At 38.8% G+C, this 15,178-nt stretch overlaps 2 protein-coding genes across 2 annotated transcripts; one reads left to right on the forward strand and one right to left on the reverse strand.

The window, feature by feature from the left end:
- Positions 1 to 491: 491 nt before the first annotated feature.
- Positions 492 to 2,275, reverse strand: LOC149389489 (cytokinin riboside 5'-monophosphate phosphoribohydrolase LOG5-like). The gene is made up of 7 exons (XM_089621989.1): positions 2,005 to 2,275; positions 1,825 to 1,922; positions 1,675 to 1,705; positions 1,435 to 1,534; positions 1,251 to 1,321; positions 1,001 to 1,144; positions 492 to 875 (listed from the first exon to the last, which is right to left on the reverse strand). Exons 1-7 carry the CDS (start codon positions 2,116 to 2,118, stop codon positions 753 to 755), a joined length of 681 nt encoding a protein of 226 aa, XP_089478115.1. The 5' UTR covers positions 2,119 to 2,275; the 3' UTR covers positions 492 to 752.
- An 8,920-nt stretch (positions 2,276 to 11,195) lies between these two features.
- LOC149389490 (uncharacterized) lies at positions 11,196 to 11,876 on the forward strand. Its single transcript, XM_089622642.1, has one exon. It carries the CDS (start codon positions 11,196 to 11,198, stop codon positions 11,874 to 11,876), a length of 681 nt encoding a protein of 226 aa, XP_089478768.1.
- Positions 11,877 to 15,178: the final 3,302 nt, after the last annotated feature.

The raw sequence follows: 15,178 nt of genomic DNA on the forward strand, positions 1-15,178 counted from the left end.
TCTCAACGTTTGATTTTGAATAGTCCGTCTAATTATTCAAAAAAAAAAAAACCAACCGAAAGGCAAAGAAAAGAAAAAAAAAAAAAAAACCCTCGAAAAAGCGAAGACAAAAATGAAAGGGAAAGTGAAATACCTCCTTATTATCTATGTATATATAATACTTTATATTCTAATTTTGCATTAATTAATTTTTTTAATTGTATTTTCGAAATAATTTATCGACAGGTAATTCTTTTTTTTTTTTAGATCGACAGGTAATTCTCATAACTTAAAAAACGAGCATAATTCATACATCGAACAAAACAAATGTGACCAATCACCATCGGGAAATGATTTTAATCAGCGGTTATAAGCGGTGCTGTGGCTGACTTTGATTGCGCACAGTGGAAGGTGGAGCCCACTGCTTGTTTTAGCTGATTTACACCGCTTATAGCGCTGTTGTTTATCATTATAAGACTCTTCGCCATCCGTTAAAATTATAACATATATAATTGACGAAAAAAAGGTATAGCCCTTTTCGATCACATTAAATCAACATGTAACGTTTCATTACACAATACTTTATATATAAAACATACACAAAAGTACTAGCGCTGTAAATTAGCCACCCTTTCTCATGTTCCTAGCAGTCAATCTAGACATCACTGCTTGTGAGTTAGTCCAAAATGATATCATTAAAACAAAAATTATCATAGTCACTATTTCTCCACCTAATATTACTAATCATCTATAGTAATTTTTTTATGGGACTTTTATAGTGCAATCTCAGTCTGCAAAGTTGTAGTTGTAGTGGCGGCATTGTAACCCATTTGGTTTTGTTTCTCAATATCCCATTTTGCCTTGGATATAACCCCATCATGAACCGGCACGTACGCCTGAAAATATCAATCAGAGACCCAAACCATCTATAAAAAAAATGACAATAATAATAATAATATCATAATTCATAAACACAAATATTCAAGCGCTGGAAAGAAAGAAAAAAGCACTTTATATAGACCTCAAGCTTTTGGACAAGTTCTTTGGCATTTGGTGCAGAAACGATGATGTGTCTCTGAGAGGGTTTGATGAAACCATCATCCACAGCTTTGTCAATGAAAGTCAGCAGAGAGTTGTAGTACCCATCAACATTCAGCAGACCCACCTGTTTAAAAAAAAAAAAATTAAAAATTAAAAAGAAGTCATTGGCTCTTGATTCTACTATCTTTTAAGGAATATATTTAAATTAAATCCCATCTATACTTTCTTACAGGCTTGTCATGGATACCAAGTTGAGCCCAAGTAATCACTTCAAGCAACTCCTCCAAAGTCCCATACCCACCTGAATAAAAGAACAACACTGTATAACATTATCAACAAATAAAATTAAAAAAATAAACCCCATTTTAAATATATATATATATATATATATATATATAAAATAATATACGGGACCTGGCAAGGCGATGAAACAATCAGAATGGCGGGCCATTTCTGCCTTTCTTTGATGCATGTCAGCTACAGGCCTTACTTCTCCAACCGTCTCTCCTGTTAGCTGAATATATATATATATATATATATATATATATATATATATATATGTATATATAATTAAAAAGAGGCAGACTTTTCTAGGCACAATGTAACTACTTTTGGCAATGGAATTGGGATCCTCGAAGTTCGAGAAAAACACACCTCTTTGCACATTAGAGTCCTGGGGATGATTCTGAGGAAATACCCAAACATAAAAGAAAAAACAACCCAAAAATGGCGTTAAGAAAATGAGTACATAGAACCCAATAAAAAGATGAAAATGTGTATGTAACGCTGTATCTATAGGTGTACCCAAGAACATTGCCACCACCATGATGAACAGCTTGAGAGACCAAACCCATCAGCCCAATACTCCCACCACCATACACAAGGTCCAAGCTTTTTGACACCTAATCTCACACAACATCAACAAAATAATGCAAAAGAAACAAAGAGAAGAATAATAATAAATTTTGTTTCTGTACCACTTACCAGCTCTTGGCCCAATTCAATGGCGGCGTCCTTGTAGATATTCCTGTTACCAGTACTGCTTCCACAAAACACACAAACCCTCTTGAACCTTGACTTCGCTTCTTTCCCTTCCATTTCGAATCAAATCCTACTTTTTCAACTTAATACACTTTCGTTTCTCTTTTTTTACACTCAGAGAATTTGCACAGAAGCAGATTTTTTGAGTTGTGAAGAGAGGACAGCCACGGTATATATAGAGGGAGAGAAAGAGTCGTAGAGGCTCCTCCGAGAAAGGCTCAAAGGCCTCAAATGTAAAAATATTATCTGTAAATAGAGAGAGAGAGAGAGAGAGAGAGAGAGAGAGATGTATTAACCAGGCCCGCATGCACACGTGTCACGCTTTCGAGCCAGAATATTGGTTTGTTCTTTATGTAGACATAAATAATCCAAGATCCAAAACTAAATGAACCAGGGAATTTAAATGAAGAAGTTTTTGCTACTTGTATATATACAAAAATAATCAAATAAATAGTCTCCAAAGGGTCTATACTCTATAGTATACTCTATAATAACGTCTGTCTTCGTATTTAATGCAAGCAATCATAACCCTGTTGGCTGAGACACGTGCCGTGACAAACCCTTCTTTTCCAATCAAATCGTGATTAAGCTTCTTTTTTTTTCCCGATGTCATGATTATGTTTCGTTTCACTAATTTATCTATTTTTGTTCACCATTTTTATTTTATTTTTAATTGAAAGTTGTTTAGAAACTCTAGATTATAAAAAGAGGTGAAAATTTCTTCGTGAAATAGCTTAGTAACGGCTGGTGGTTATTAAACAGATTAGTTCGAATCACCTAAAAAATAAGAATACAGCGACAACAAGAAATAGCTTGTGATGATAATTGATAAATAGTTCACATTTTTTCAATGACCTTTGTTTATATACATTTGATAAAAAAAAATACTTGCATTTACTAATCAAATATATATTAAAAATTTCAACTGAAAATAGTCATTATATACATCAGTTTGGTCTCGGTGACGTTGAAAGCGAAGCCAATTAACTTGGTGCACTCGCAAATGTTAAAATGCTTATATGTATTCCTTCAACTAGATCGCAACAGTCTCACGAAAAGACCACTCAACCCACTTGTGTATCTTTGTCATATTCATCAAAAGGCTTCGTTCGGTATGTGTGTATGAATTTAGTGGGATAAAAAATAAAGGAAAGGAAGTTAATGCATTATAAAATTTTAAAAAGTTAATTGGTATAATATTTGAAAAGATTAAAATCTATTCATTTGCTGCTTGGTACAATTTAGAAAAAAAAAAAGAATGGATAACTTTTATCACACTAAATTACTCGAATACTCTTTATATTATATGAGACCTCTAATTTTTTTAGTTCATAATATAAATTAGTGTTAACTTCCATAAAATTTGTTAGAACTAAAAATGTAGTATCAACTGCACAACCCTACACTCACATCAAGCTGGCTTCTGGTTGGAAGACACACGGAAGGAACGCTTTCCGTATGGTGCGTGTGCCTCATGGGTGTGCCAAGTACCGCGTGATGTTGGCACGGAAATTTTCCTTCCGACACATGGCGGAAATGGGAGAGGGCACTCGGATGGCGTGTCAGGCTATTTGTGCCGTTGGAGAATGTTGTTGTTTGTGTTAATGCGATGATGTTTGTTTGTTTGTTTTTTTTATTTAATCTCAAGCATTCTCAGCCGTAAGATTCATTTAAATTTGATTTTTTTTATTTTTTTTAATTCCTTATTGGAAGTTAATGGAAATATGGATTTCCATTAAGTGTAACGGAAATTCCATTTTCAATAAACAATGGAAGGCACCTAAATGCCTAATGGAAATACCATTTTCAATAAGCAATGGAAGGTGGCTTATTGGAAATGGAATTTCCATTACCTTCCAATAGCCACCTTGACACTCGCATATGTAAATAAAAACATTTAATGAAGTAGCTAAATATATGTATATATATACTAGATCACATACATAATAATTATTTATCTTAGTGAAATTAAAGAAAGGTTTCAGCCAGCCAAATTTTCAACTAAATCAAGTCAGATAAAAATTCTAAAGTCCACGCTTAAGATTTAAATTTAAAAGACAATTCGTTATGAAATATAATAGGGAAAACAAATTAATTATCAATTAAAATCAATAAAGACATCTGACACGCATGTAAAAGTGGAGAACATTTTTAGTACCAATTTTTAAAAAAAATAAACGTAATCCTATGTTTCTTTTTCACCGAATTAATAAAAATAAATCGATATGTGCTACAATTTATCTTAAATTTATCAAAATTAACTATCTCTTAAATTTGTCAAAATTAAATATAATAGATTTTCCTATGTTAAAAAAAAATAAAAAAAAAACTACTCCGTAATTAATGGAATTTGACCAGAGGCATCATATCAACGTGTGAATTAAAATAGAAAGTCAATGAAAATCAAATTCACGTCAATGAAAAGCAAACTCACGTTCCAGAGCAACTAATTGGACTATGAATTCGGAAAGAAAATATTATTGAATAAATTAGTATAGCTTGTGTTAAAGCTTGACTATTTTGCTATGCCCAAATGTTGGCATGTCATCTTTTGTCGATTTTTAAAAAAATGGTAAGCATGTAATTTGCTATATGAATAATAAATTTACGTCATCAGTTGTGACTACATTTGAAACTTAATTGAAATATTAGTTAGATTGCAATTTCAACGTTTCAAATGATTTAATCCGTATAATTTTTCAAAAATATATTTCTCATTTTTACTTTTTATTCTCTCGCCTACACATCATGGTGACATCAATTAATGAGCTACGTTCTAATTAATTAATTGTACTTATATGTACACAAAACCTCCTATCATGATTAGGAAAAAGACCTGAATCTTGTACTTATACTGTCATTTTTTAATTTCTTCATTAGAAAAGTACAGTTGAAATTATTTCGCAAAATAATGTCTGTATTTAAAGTAAACGACGAAAGACAAAAACAGAAAGAGAAACTTTAGGCCATGTTTGTTTCTTCACTCAAAAACTGTTTTCTAGTTTTTGGGTTGAAAAAATTGAAAACCAAAATTGAAAACATGTTTGGTTAGGTGTTTTTGGAAAAAAATTTCAAAAAATTTTGAAGTTGTTTTGGAAAAAAGTAAAGAAAACTGAAAACAAATAAAATGTGTTTTTGAAAAAAAAATTCTTCTCTTCTCTCATCTTTCTCCTCATCTTCTCTTTTCATTCTTTCAAAAACAAAAATGAAAACTATACCAAACACTTTTTTCAGTTTTTTCACTTTCTCAAAAACAAAAATGAAAACTGTACCAAACATCTTTTTGAAAACAACTACAAAACAGTTTTTCAATACAACTACAAAAATTAGAAAACAGAAAACAAAAAACTTTTTGAGTTAACTACCAAACACAACCTTAATCTCAAGAGTTTTAATACTACTCTTTAGTTTTCCATGAGAAAATGATAATAATCCAACTCTTAAAACTTCGGGGAACTTTGTTGGAAATATTTAAATATTATAAAATTCTCTAAATATTTAAAATATTTTTTAATATTAGAAAAGATACCCCCTAAAACCATACGTAATGCCGACTATATAAACTTAAAGTAGGTTCTATTTTCGTGAATATAATCTTAATTTATCGTCGCCGATGAGCAATCTTGCACATTTGAACCAAATTTGTTGGAAAGGCGTTGTCCAAAAAGTTTTTCTTGCAATTTAAACAATCCAAATTTCAAAATAATTAATACAGAGAAAAGTCGGATAAACTCGTATTAAATTGGAAATGTTGGATGATTCCCATATTAATTTGAATCTTCAATTTTTCAGAATAATTTATTTTTTTTCAAAAATATTTGGCCATTTTATTTATTACAGTTGCAGATCCAATGGCTATAATTTTTTGACCGTTTATGTTCCGAAAAAAAAAAACTATATAAGCCAAATAATTTTCTCTTATAAATACAACCCCCACCAACATTTATTTCTTCATACCTCTCTCATTTCACTCTCAAATCCACTCAAATAAACAACTCACCTAGAATGCCAAGATCAACCCCTATAAACAACCCAACCCGATGGGCTGCAATGGACGATGATAACATAGACCTCTTGAAGTGGTAGAAAGAACATGAAAAATGTGTTTCCGGCATTGTCCAAGATGGCTCGTGACATCCTAATAACCATCCTTGTAACCACTGTTTCAGACTCTGAAGCCGCCTTTAGTAGTGCGGAGCAAATTCTTGAAAACCGTTGCGTAAAATGGTCGAGACACTCACAATTGAAAATATTTGTATCAAGCCGAGAAGCGAATATAAGAAGAATTTGAGATTGCCGAATTCATCGAGCAATTTTCAAATGTCAATGTCAATTTACCCTAAAAAAAAGATAAAAACAACAAAATTAAGTGCATGTATCGTACACTATTGTATGTCATTGTACATATCGTATTCTATCGTAATTCAAAAATAAAAACTGAAGAATTCGAATATCATCCTACACCATCGTATACTATCGTTAATTATATAAATTGCATCGCATTCTATTTTAGTGGGATGATGAACAAATATAGATGCAGTTAATTTTATAAAAAAAACTATCACCGGCCCACCGTTGCATGTTTGTATTTATCGGGTGTAGAATAAATCTGCTTCTTTTTCTTCCTAGGAACAAAAGAATTCTTTTTTTAATAGATAGATAGATATTCTTACTAAAAGATGTAAACTACATGAATATAATCGTACGCCATCGTATTTCCCCCAAATCAGAAACCATAACTTTTCCAAATTCGATAAAAAAACAAAATAAATAAAAAACAATCCGAATCAAATTCATACTAGACATGAAAGAACATGAAATTCATACTTTTTTTTTGGCATTTTGAGTCGCCGAAGTTAAATTCTACGCGAGAGAGTTGAACTCTAGTTTTTGGGCCTTAACCACCGTCCTACACCACCAGAGGAGCATCATACACCCTCGTAATCCGTCTTATACACACTTGTATTCCGTTGTACGAGATTGGAAAAATATGAGAGAGAGAGAGAGAGAATGAGAGAAAAAAAAGGGAACACACATGTTATTTGATTTAAAGGTAGTTTTGTTTATTTTTGGGACAAAAGTCTAATTATAGATATTTTAAAACTAGTAGGCCTAGGATAGATAACCAATGACAACAAGAAGAAAAAAGGTCTGAACAACAAGCCGAGAGAGAGAGAGAGAGAGAGAGAGAGAGAGAGAAACTACAAACAAACACACCATAGAAAGTGCATTGAGAATTCTCACACCAAAATGCTCTGCATACAAAATGCTTTCCGACGTACGCTACCAATACTATTTTCTGACGTACGGTACCAATACTCTTTTGATCCTTGATTCACTTAGTGGGACAACCCAGGTGAGGATTCACTATGACGAGTAAGGGTCACACAGCTTCCAACCCGCTCGATGTCGAGCTTGAGTGCTTTGATAAAATCATCAACTAGACGACTTTCATCATTGCCTCTTAACTTAACTTTCAGGAAAATCATAGTGCTCGAGTCCAGCGAGGAGCGGATAACTTCCTTCTTGGGAAAATACTTTCGTGAAGACCCTTCGCCCGCAACACCATCACTGCAGTCCTGAACAGAGCTTGGAAAATGGAAAATACTTGGTCTATTACAGAACTGAAGCCAGGTATTTTCCACCTTCATTTCAAGTCTCTCAAGGATAGATATATCATCATTGCCCAATGCCCCTGGACTATAAAGGGTTTCTATTTCCTTTTACAACCTTGGCCAGAGCAACTTACACTCGAAGAGGTGCATTTTCCGACATTGCCCTTTCTGGGTCCGCCTAACCGGCCTTTCACCTGCACTCATCCATGATCAGAACATCCAGAGGTTTGCGGAGTTATTCGGCGAGGTGGTTGAATGCCGTGTCATCAGAGGGAGTCGTTTCTCCACACCAGTCCGGTTTAAGGTTAAAGCTCCGGTGAACAAACCCCTGCACACAGTCTTCTTCCTCGAACGACCCAATCACCTTCCCACTCTTAGGATCCAAGCCAAGTACGAGAATATCATATCCTTTTGTTGTGGCTGCGGACTCCTTGGCTTGGTGAACTGCTTAAGTGGTTCTCTTATAACTCATCATTCCCTTTTGTTGAAGTATGTATCGGGCCAACGGAATGACAAGAATCTTTCATACATAAAAGTTAGAATGTTCTTGATTCACAACCAGTCAATGCACAAGGTTGGGCAACACCCTGATTGATAAGACGGGATTCTCTGAAGTTCCTATGTATGGGAACCGGCTCTCCTTCTCCTCCAAATTTGACACTTGTTTCACCGACTGAAGCTGGAAAATTACAATCAGTAAAGCACTACTTCCAGAGGAGAGAGAAAGAAGGAAAACTTAGCCATGCTAGAAGACCATGGATGTGCGGAGGGGATTTCAACGAACTTCTCTACACCACGTAGAAGATTAGCGGGGGCTTGAGAAGCCCAAGTCTAATGGTAGCCTTTAGAGAGATTTTGGACAGTTGCCTTTTAGAGGCTTTGGGTTTCTACAGGGACCCTTTTACCTGGATGCGCTCCACAAGCACGAGCTGTACTTGGGAATGCCTTGACTGATGCGTGGCCACCAAAGATTGATCAATGGCCTTCCCGGCGGCGGCTGTGCATCACCTTAAGCTTTGGGCCTACGACCACCGCCCCCTCCTATACACGGATAAATGGGACATGTTAGATCCACCCAGGACCTCTCGCAACCCCCGTCGCTTCGTCATTGAGGAGGCCTGGAGTGAAGAGGAAGAATGCAAATCCATCAATAACTCATGGGGGCTAAACCTGCATTCCGCTTTAAAGAAGTATGCTCGCTCTCTATCTACGCAGGGGATAGGAAAGTTCCATGAGATCTCCACCGCCATTGCTAAACACAAGAACATTCTCGAGACTCTCAACTCCACCTCATCCCCCACTGACATCTTGACGATTTGCCGAGCGGAACAGTCCCTCAACGCCCTCCTCGAAAAAGGAAATAGCTATTAGCGTCAAAGAAGCCGCATCGCTTGGCTTCGAAGTGGGGACCGAAATACATGCTTCTTCCACCAGAAGGCTTCTCACCGAAAGAAGAAGAACACGATCAAGGGCCTCCTCGACCACAACCTTATTTAGCCGAGGAGGCCACTGTTTTGGAAGGTATCATCTCAAACTATTTCGTGAATATTTTCTTGTCATCTAACCCCTCCCCGTGGGACATTGCTCGTGTTTACCCGCCACATAAATCACACCATCTCGGTGGAGACAAATGCCATGCTCACCGCACCATTCACGAGCAAGGAGGTTTGCGACGTCTTCTCCGACATCGACCCCTCTAAAGCCCCCGGGAAAAATGACTTCCCCGACCTCTTCTTCCATAAATTTTGGAGCGTTGTCTGTCCGAGTGTCACCTCGGAGTACCTTGCGTTGCTCAATGACAAGAAGGCTTTAGGCTCCCTGAACGACACCGTCCTCACCTTGATCCCAAAGGTTAAGAACCCGATGAAAATGAAAGATTTTTGGCCCATTATCCTTTGCAATGTTATATACAAAACCATCTCCAAATGCATCACCGCCCGGCATAAGATCACTTTTGTGGTGCTATTTCTGAGAAACAAAACGCTTTCAAGGGAGGACGCCAAATTTTTGACAACGTCATCATCGGCATCGAAAGCGTCTATACGATGAAACGAGGAAGATTCGGAAATGGGAAGTGCGGAGTTCTCAAGCTCGATATTTCTAAGGCTTTCAACCGGGTTGAATGGAAGTTCATCGAGGAGGTCCTCTCGAAACTTGGCTATACCCCCTCCGTGATCGAGCTTATCATGCGGTGTGTTCAATTAGTGCGCTTCTCCTTCGTCCTCAACGGCGAAAATAAGGGTTTCATCATGCCCTCTCGGGGCCTTAACCAAGGAGACCCACTGTCACCTTTCCTCTTCCTCATTTGTTCTGAAGGCCTTTCCGCTCTTCTCCGACAAGCCGAGAATGCCGAAAAATTCCGAGGCTTGAGATTTGGAAATCCCGAGTTCACCGTCTCCCACCTCTTCTTTGCGGACGATAGCCTTATTTTTTTTCGAGCCACGGAGGAAGACGAGAGAGCCATGCTTATTTGCCTAAACAAGTATGCGCACGCTTCTGGCCAACTCATAAACTATGATAAATCCGAGATTGGCTTCGGCCGGAAACTCAAGGAACATGTGAGAGCTCTCTTAGCCCGCTCTCTCGGGGTTAAGCTTATCATCGGACACAATAAGTATCTTGGCCTTCACCTCTCTTGGGAAGGAGTAAAGCCAAGATCCTTGCCCAAATCTGGGAGCGAGTTTGGAACAAGATAAAAGGTTGGAAAGGCTTTTTTTCTCCATGGAAAAGAATGAGATCATTATAAAAGCTCCCCAAATATCTCATATCGGACCTCCACAAGCTTGCGGAAAACTTTCTATGGGGTAGTGATAAGGAATGCAAGAAAACACATTGGGGAAGTTGGGTCAAAATTTGCACTTCGAAGTCTAATAGAGGCCTTAGTTTTTGAAACCTCGAGTGGACTAACCAAGCTCTGTTTGCAAAGACGGGTTGACGAGTCCTCCGAAACCCTTCCGCCCTTGCCCCTAGGTTTCTCAAAGTCTCTTACTTCTCAAACTTCTCCTTCCTCCGCGCCCTGTCTACTCCTTGCTGTGCATCTAGCCTTTGAAAATGTCTCGTTTGGGGAAGGAAAATCCTCGACCTTGGCACTAGATGGCGCGTAGGCAATGAAACGGAGATCGATGATCGCTCGGACAAGTGGATGCATCGGACCAAGGATTTCTTCGTCTGAAACCACGCCTTCATCCCCTATGGACTAGGGCGGCTAATCTCGCTCTCCCCGATGGGAATCCGAAACCCAAACCGACTCAGCTCCTGGTTCTGCCTGGAAGATAAGTCAGCTATCCTGAGAATTCCCTAAGTCTCTACGGTTTCTCTGGACGCTCTATGTTGGCACCATACCCGAGACAGTGAATACTCTGTGAAGAGTGGGTATTGGGTAGCTTTGGAAGCACTCGATGTGGCAGAATCATCAGCTCCCGATGTCACTCATCGCTGGTGGGCATCAATCTCGAAACTTCAACTTCCCCCAAAGGTTCATTTTTTTTTTGGAAAACATGTATAAGTTGGCTTAATACCATGGGTACACTCGCCCATCGTGGCATGGAGCTCAATCCCAGGTGCCCTCGATATGGTTTGGAATGGGAAACCATCTTTCACGCCCTCCGGTCCTGCAGAGATAGCAAACAGCTCTGGAAAGCGCTAGATTGGTGGCCGCTTATTAAAGATGGTTTCATAGAAGATATGGTGGACTTCCTCGCTCAGATTCAAAACTCCATCGACTCGAGTGCTTTTGAAGTCTTTGTGATGATCGTGTGGAGCTTGTTGAACCACCGCAACGCAGGGATCCACAGCAACACTCTCCGATCTATAGCTGACCGGATCAACCTCACGCTACAATTCCTCGAGGATTTTAGAGCGTCGTCTTCCTCAAAGCCATGCGACTCCACTGTGGCGATCTCTAGTCCTTCTCGCTGGCCTCCTCCAAAGCCCGAGACCACTGCCATCAACACGGACGCTGCTTTCTCCAATGGTGGTAATTGCGGCTTTGGGGGCGTTTTCCATACTAGCACCGGATACGTCCAATGCTCTTTCTTCTCTCAAGGAAGCGGCGATCTCAGCCCGCTCAACGCGGAGGCGTTAGCCATCAAGCATGGCCTTCGTGTGGCCACCGACCTCGGAATGAAGTTCATCGAAGTCCAGACTAACTGCCTCACCATCCCGACTCTCCTTGGTGGCGCTTCCCTTCCCATCACATAATGCAGAGCGGTCCCCGAAGACATCAAATTATTGTTCTCTTTTTATTATTATTATTATTCTGCTACTGTTATATACACCCCTAGAAAATGTAATAAAGTAGCTCATCTCTTAGCCAAGATGGCTCTTAGTTTAACGGCTCAGCCGCCTGTTACGACTACGCTCCTCTCGGTCTGTGGGAGAGTATTTTGTCAAACATGCCCAATCAATGATCAGTCTAAGTGACTTTTTCTTAAAAAAAAAAAAAACAGTACGTCTAGCTTTAATACTTTATACTTTGACCAATTTGAGGTAAAATGAAATTTCTCAAACAATATATACCAAACAATATTACTTTGCAAAATCCAAGTTTTAATCTAGTGTAGTCGTACGCCTGGAATTTAAAAAATTTGCATTTTGTCCTTCTTTATATTTATATTTTCTTATATATAGACCCTGTTTAAAAAAAAATTAATATCAACAAATACGGCAGAGTTCAAATTCTGGCTCAACGAGTGCTTGTACCTAGATAGAAAATACCACTATATTGTGATCACTTAGCTCAATCTAATTTTTTTTAAAGGTACTGAGGATTGAACCCACAATATCTACACATGAAGTGGTGTGTAATAACCACTGGACTCTATCCTAGGTACCACTAAACGTGGCTTACCGGGAGTTACCGCGCCTCCCGTCCCGCCCCCGCCCGGACTCCCGTTAATTCGCCGAACGGGAGTCCCGTCCCGTTATATAACGGGACGGAGGCGGTTAATGTCTAACGGGATCCGCGGATCCCGTTAGGCATTAAAAAAAAATTTGAAAAAAAGAATTTAAGAAATAAAATGAAAGGATTAAAGTGAAAAGATTTTGAATAAGTGGGTAGAAATGATTAAAAATATGAATGTTGTTAAATAATTAAAAATGGGTAGAAAAAAACAATAAAGAAGAATGTGAAATTAAAAATGGGCCTCCTAAAAAACCTCACCGACCCCTAAAAAGGTGCGACGGCGAGGAAAAAGAGCACCCCTTTCCTCGTTAAATGTTTGAAAATGTATCCCGGACAAGGGCCGGGATATCCCTTTGTTATACACGATACTTTAACCATTTATGTTTACGTTTGCAAAATCAACTTCAAAATCGTCTAGAATATCGAAGCACATGAATGTTTCTTGTGCTCGATTTCGATGTTGAATCCAATCTTTTCCGCACGTCAATGCTTCGACCATCTCCGGTTTCAGGCTGCATCTTCTATCGTCGATGATCCGGCCCGCGCTGCTAAAAGCCGCCTCAGAGGACACAGTTGAAACTGGGATGGTGAGGATGTCTTGTGCCATAGATGACAAGATCGGAAACCTCCTCGCATTCTGCCTCCACCAAACCAAGAGGTCGATGACTTCGTCGTCCGACCTTACCCAATCGTTCTTATCGTACTCTTGGATCTCTGGATGGGACCGTGCGTCGGTTGCGCTTGACCTCGTCTGACTTGTCCCAGCTTCTTGTTGTTGAGGAGACGGGCTGTACGCGGGCGCGTTGACGAAGACATTCGTGTATTGGTGTCTTCTCGGATATTGCGTCTGTGATTGAGAAGGTTGCGCTCGGTATTGCGGTAGAAGTTTCGCCTCGTAAACCTTGAAAAGATAAAAAAAAGCTTGCACAATCCTCGGAAGATCAAGTGCAACGTAATCTTGGTCCACAAAATGGTTTCTTATGTATTTCAAAAAAAATTTTAAACCTCCAATTTTACATCGGACGTCTAGAATGGCTCCGAAACCGTATAGTAATGGAACCTTTCCAGCCCCCCAATATTTTAAAAACTTTGCTGTCATTGCTTGAATAGAATCTTGAAAAATAGTTTCGTCTTTATTTTTATCAAGATGCACAGCTATTGCGGTCATAGTATGAAGACCGAGAAAAGAAGTGGGAGTGTAAACAGCAGAAAGATAACAAGTTTCTTTATAAAAAATGTCGAGAAAAGAAACAAATGATTCAACCATCCTAATATCCAAATCAGATATAGCGTTTTCGCCATGTACGCTGTTAATGTAAGAAACAATAACATCGACGTAACGCTCGGATAAGAAGTTGGTCAGCATAAGAAAGGTTGAATTCCACCTAATTTTGTTATCTATGTGAAAGGTGCGTTCTTGAAGGCCGTTTAGTCTAAGCCGTCTCTTAAGCTCATCTACTCTAGAGGTTGAACATTTTATCCAACTTATGTAATTCCTAATCTTGTTTATCGAAGGGTCGTAACTAGCGGCTCCGGCTTGAACTATGAGGTTGATGATGTGGGTAGCACAACGTTGATGTATAAGGGTTTCGTCTGCGTTAAGTTTTTGGGTCAACTCCCTAATCATGGCGTTGTTGCTAGTGGCATTATCTAAGGTCACAGATATAACCCTATTGTTCAAACTCCACTCAGCTAAAACACTAACTATGATATCTAAGATGTTCTCACCAGTGTGAGAACCTTCTATCCTCCCAAACGCTATGATACGTTTGTTCAGGTTCCAATCGTCGTCTATGTTATGGACTACAACGCTCATAAAGTCCATCTTAGATTGATCGGTCCATATATCCGATGTTAAGGCTACGCTATATCTACCAGAGGATATTGAGTCTTTCATTTGTTCCTTTTCTCCTAAAAACCTTTTTAGGATATCGGATCTCAAAGCTTTCCTAGACATTATTTGTACGTTTGGAATAAAAGAACTAATGAAGCTAACAAAGCCTTGAGATTCGATATGACTAAAAGATTGATCGGTTGATACAAAATATTCAACTAAATCACGTCTAAATCTTAAAGGATCGATGTTACTTACTTGAGTTGTAGAGGCTCCAGATTGTGTCCCCCCCTGGCAGTGTCTGTGATGACTCCACAATAGCGACGTCCCAACTCTAGTGTTATGAGCGCTAAAGATTTTGCCACAAACGTGACATTTTCCGGCTTTTTCACCGTTGGCAATCACCTCTTCAAAGAACGTCCAGACAACAGACCTCGCTCGACGTCGTGGTGCTTGTGCTTGTTGCGGTGGTTGTTGTTGTTGTTGAGGTGGTTGTTGTTGTTGTTGTTCTTCTCGGGCACGTCGTTGTCGTCTTTGTCGGGTATCCTCTTGTTGCTCACGTTGTCGAGGTCGTGGAACTTGAGTTCGAGGCTGAGGTGGTGGTGGTGGGACGTCTTCTTCTTCATCTTCCTCCTCCTCGTCATCATGTTGTTCATTTGGATCTTGGGTTTCGTCGTCGTCTTCTTCTTCATTTGGATTTTGGGATTCACGATAATGTTGCTCGAACACTTGAAACTCTTGAAAAGCGACTTCGGATGGCGGTAT

The sequence above is a fragment of the Urtica dioica genome, chromosome 8, assembly GCF_054948205.1.
Source record: "Urtica dioica subsp. dioica isolate 48M chromosome 8, U.dioica_male_clone48M_v1_H2, whole genome shotgun sequence".
NCBI classification, from domain to species: domain Eukaryota; kingdom Viridiplantae; phylum Streptophyta; class Magnoliopsida; order Rosales; family Urticaceae; genus Urtica; species Urtica dioica.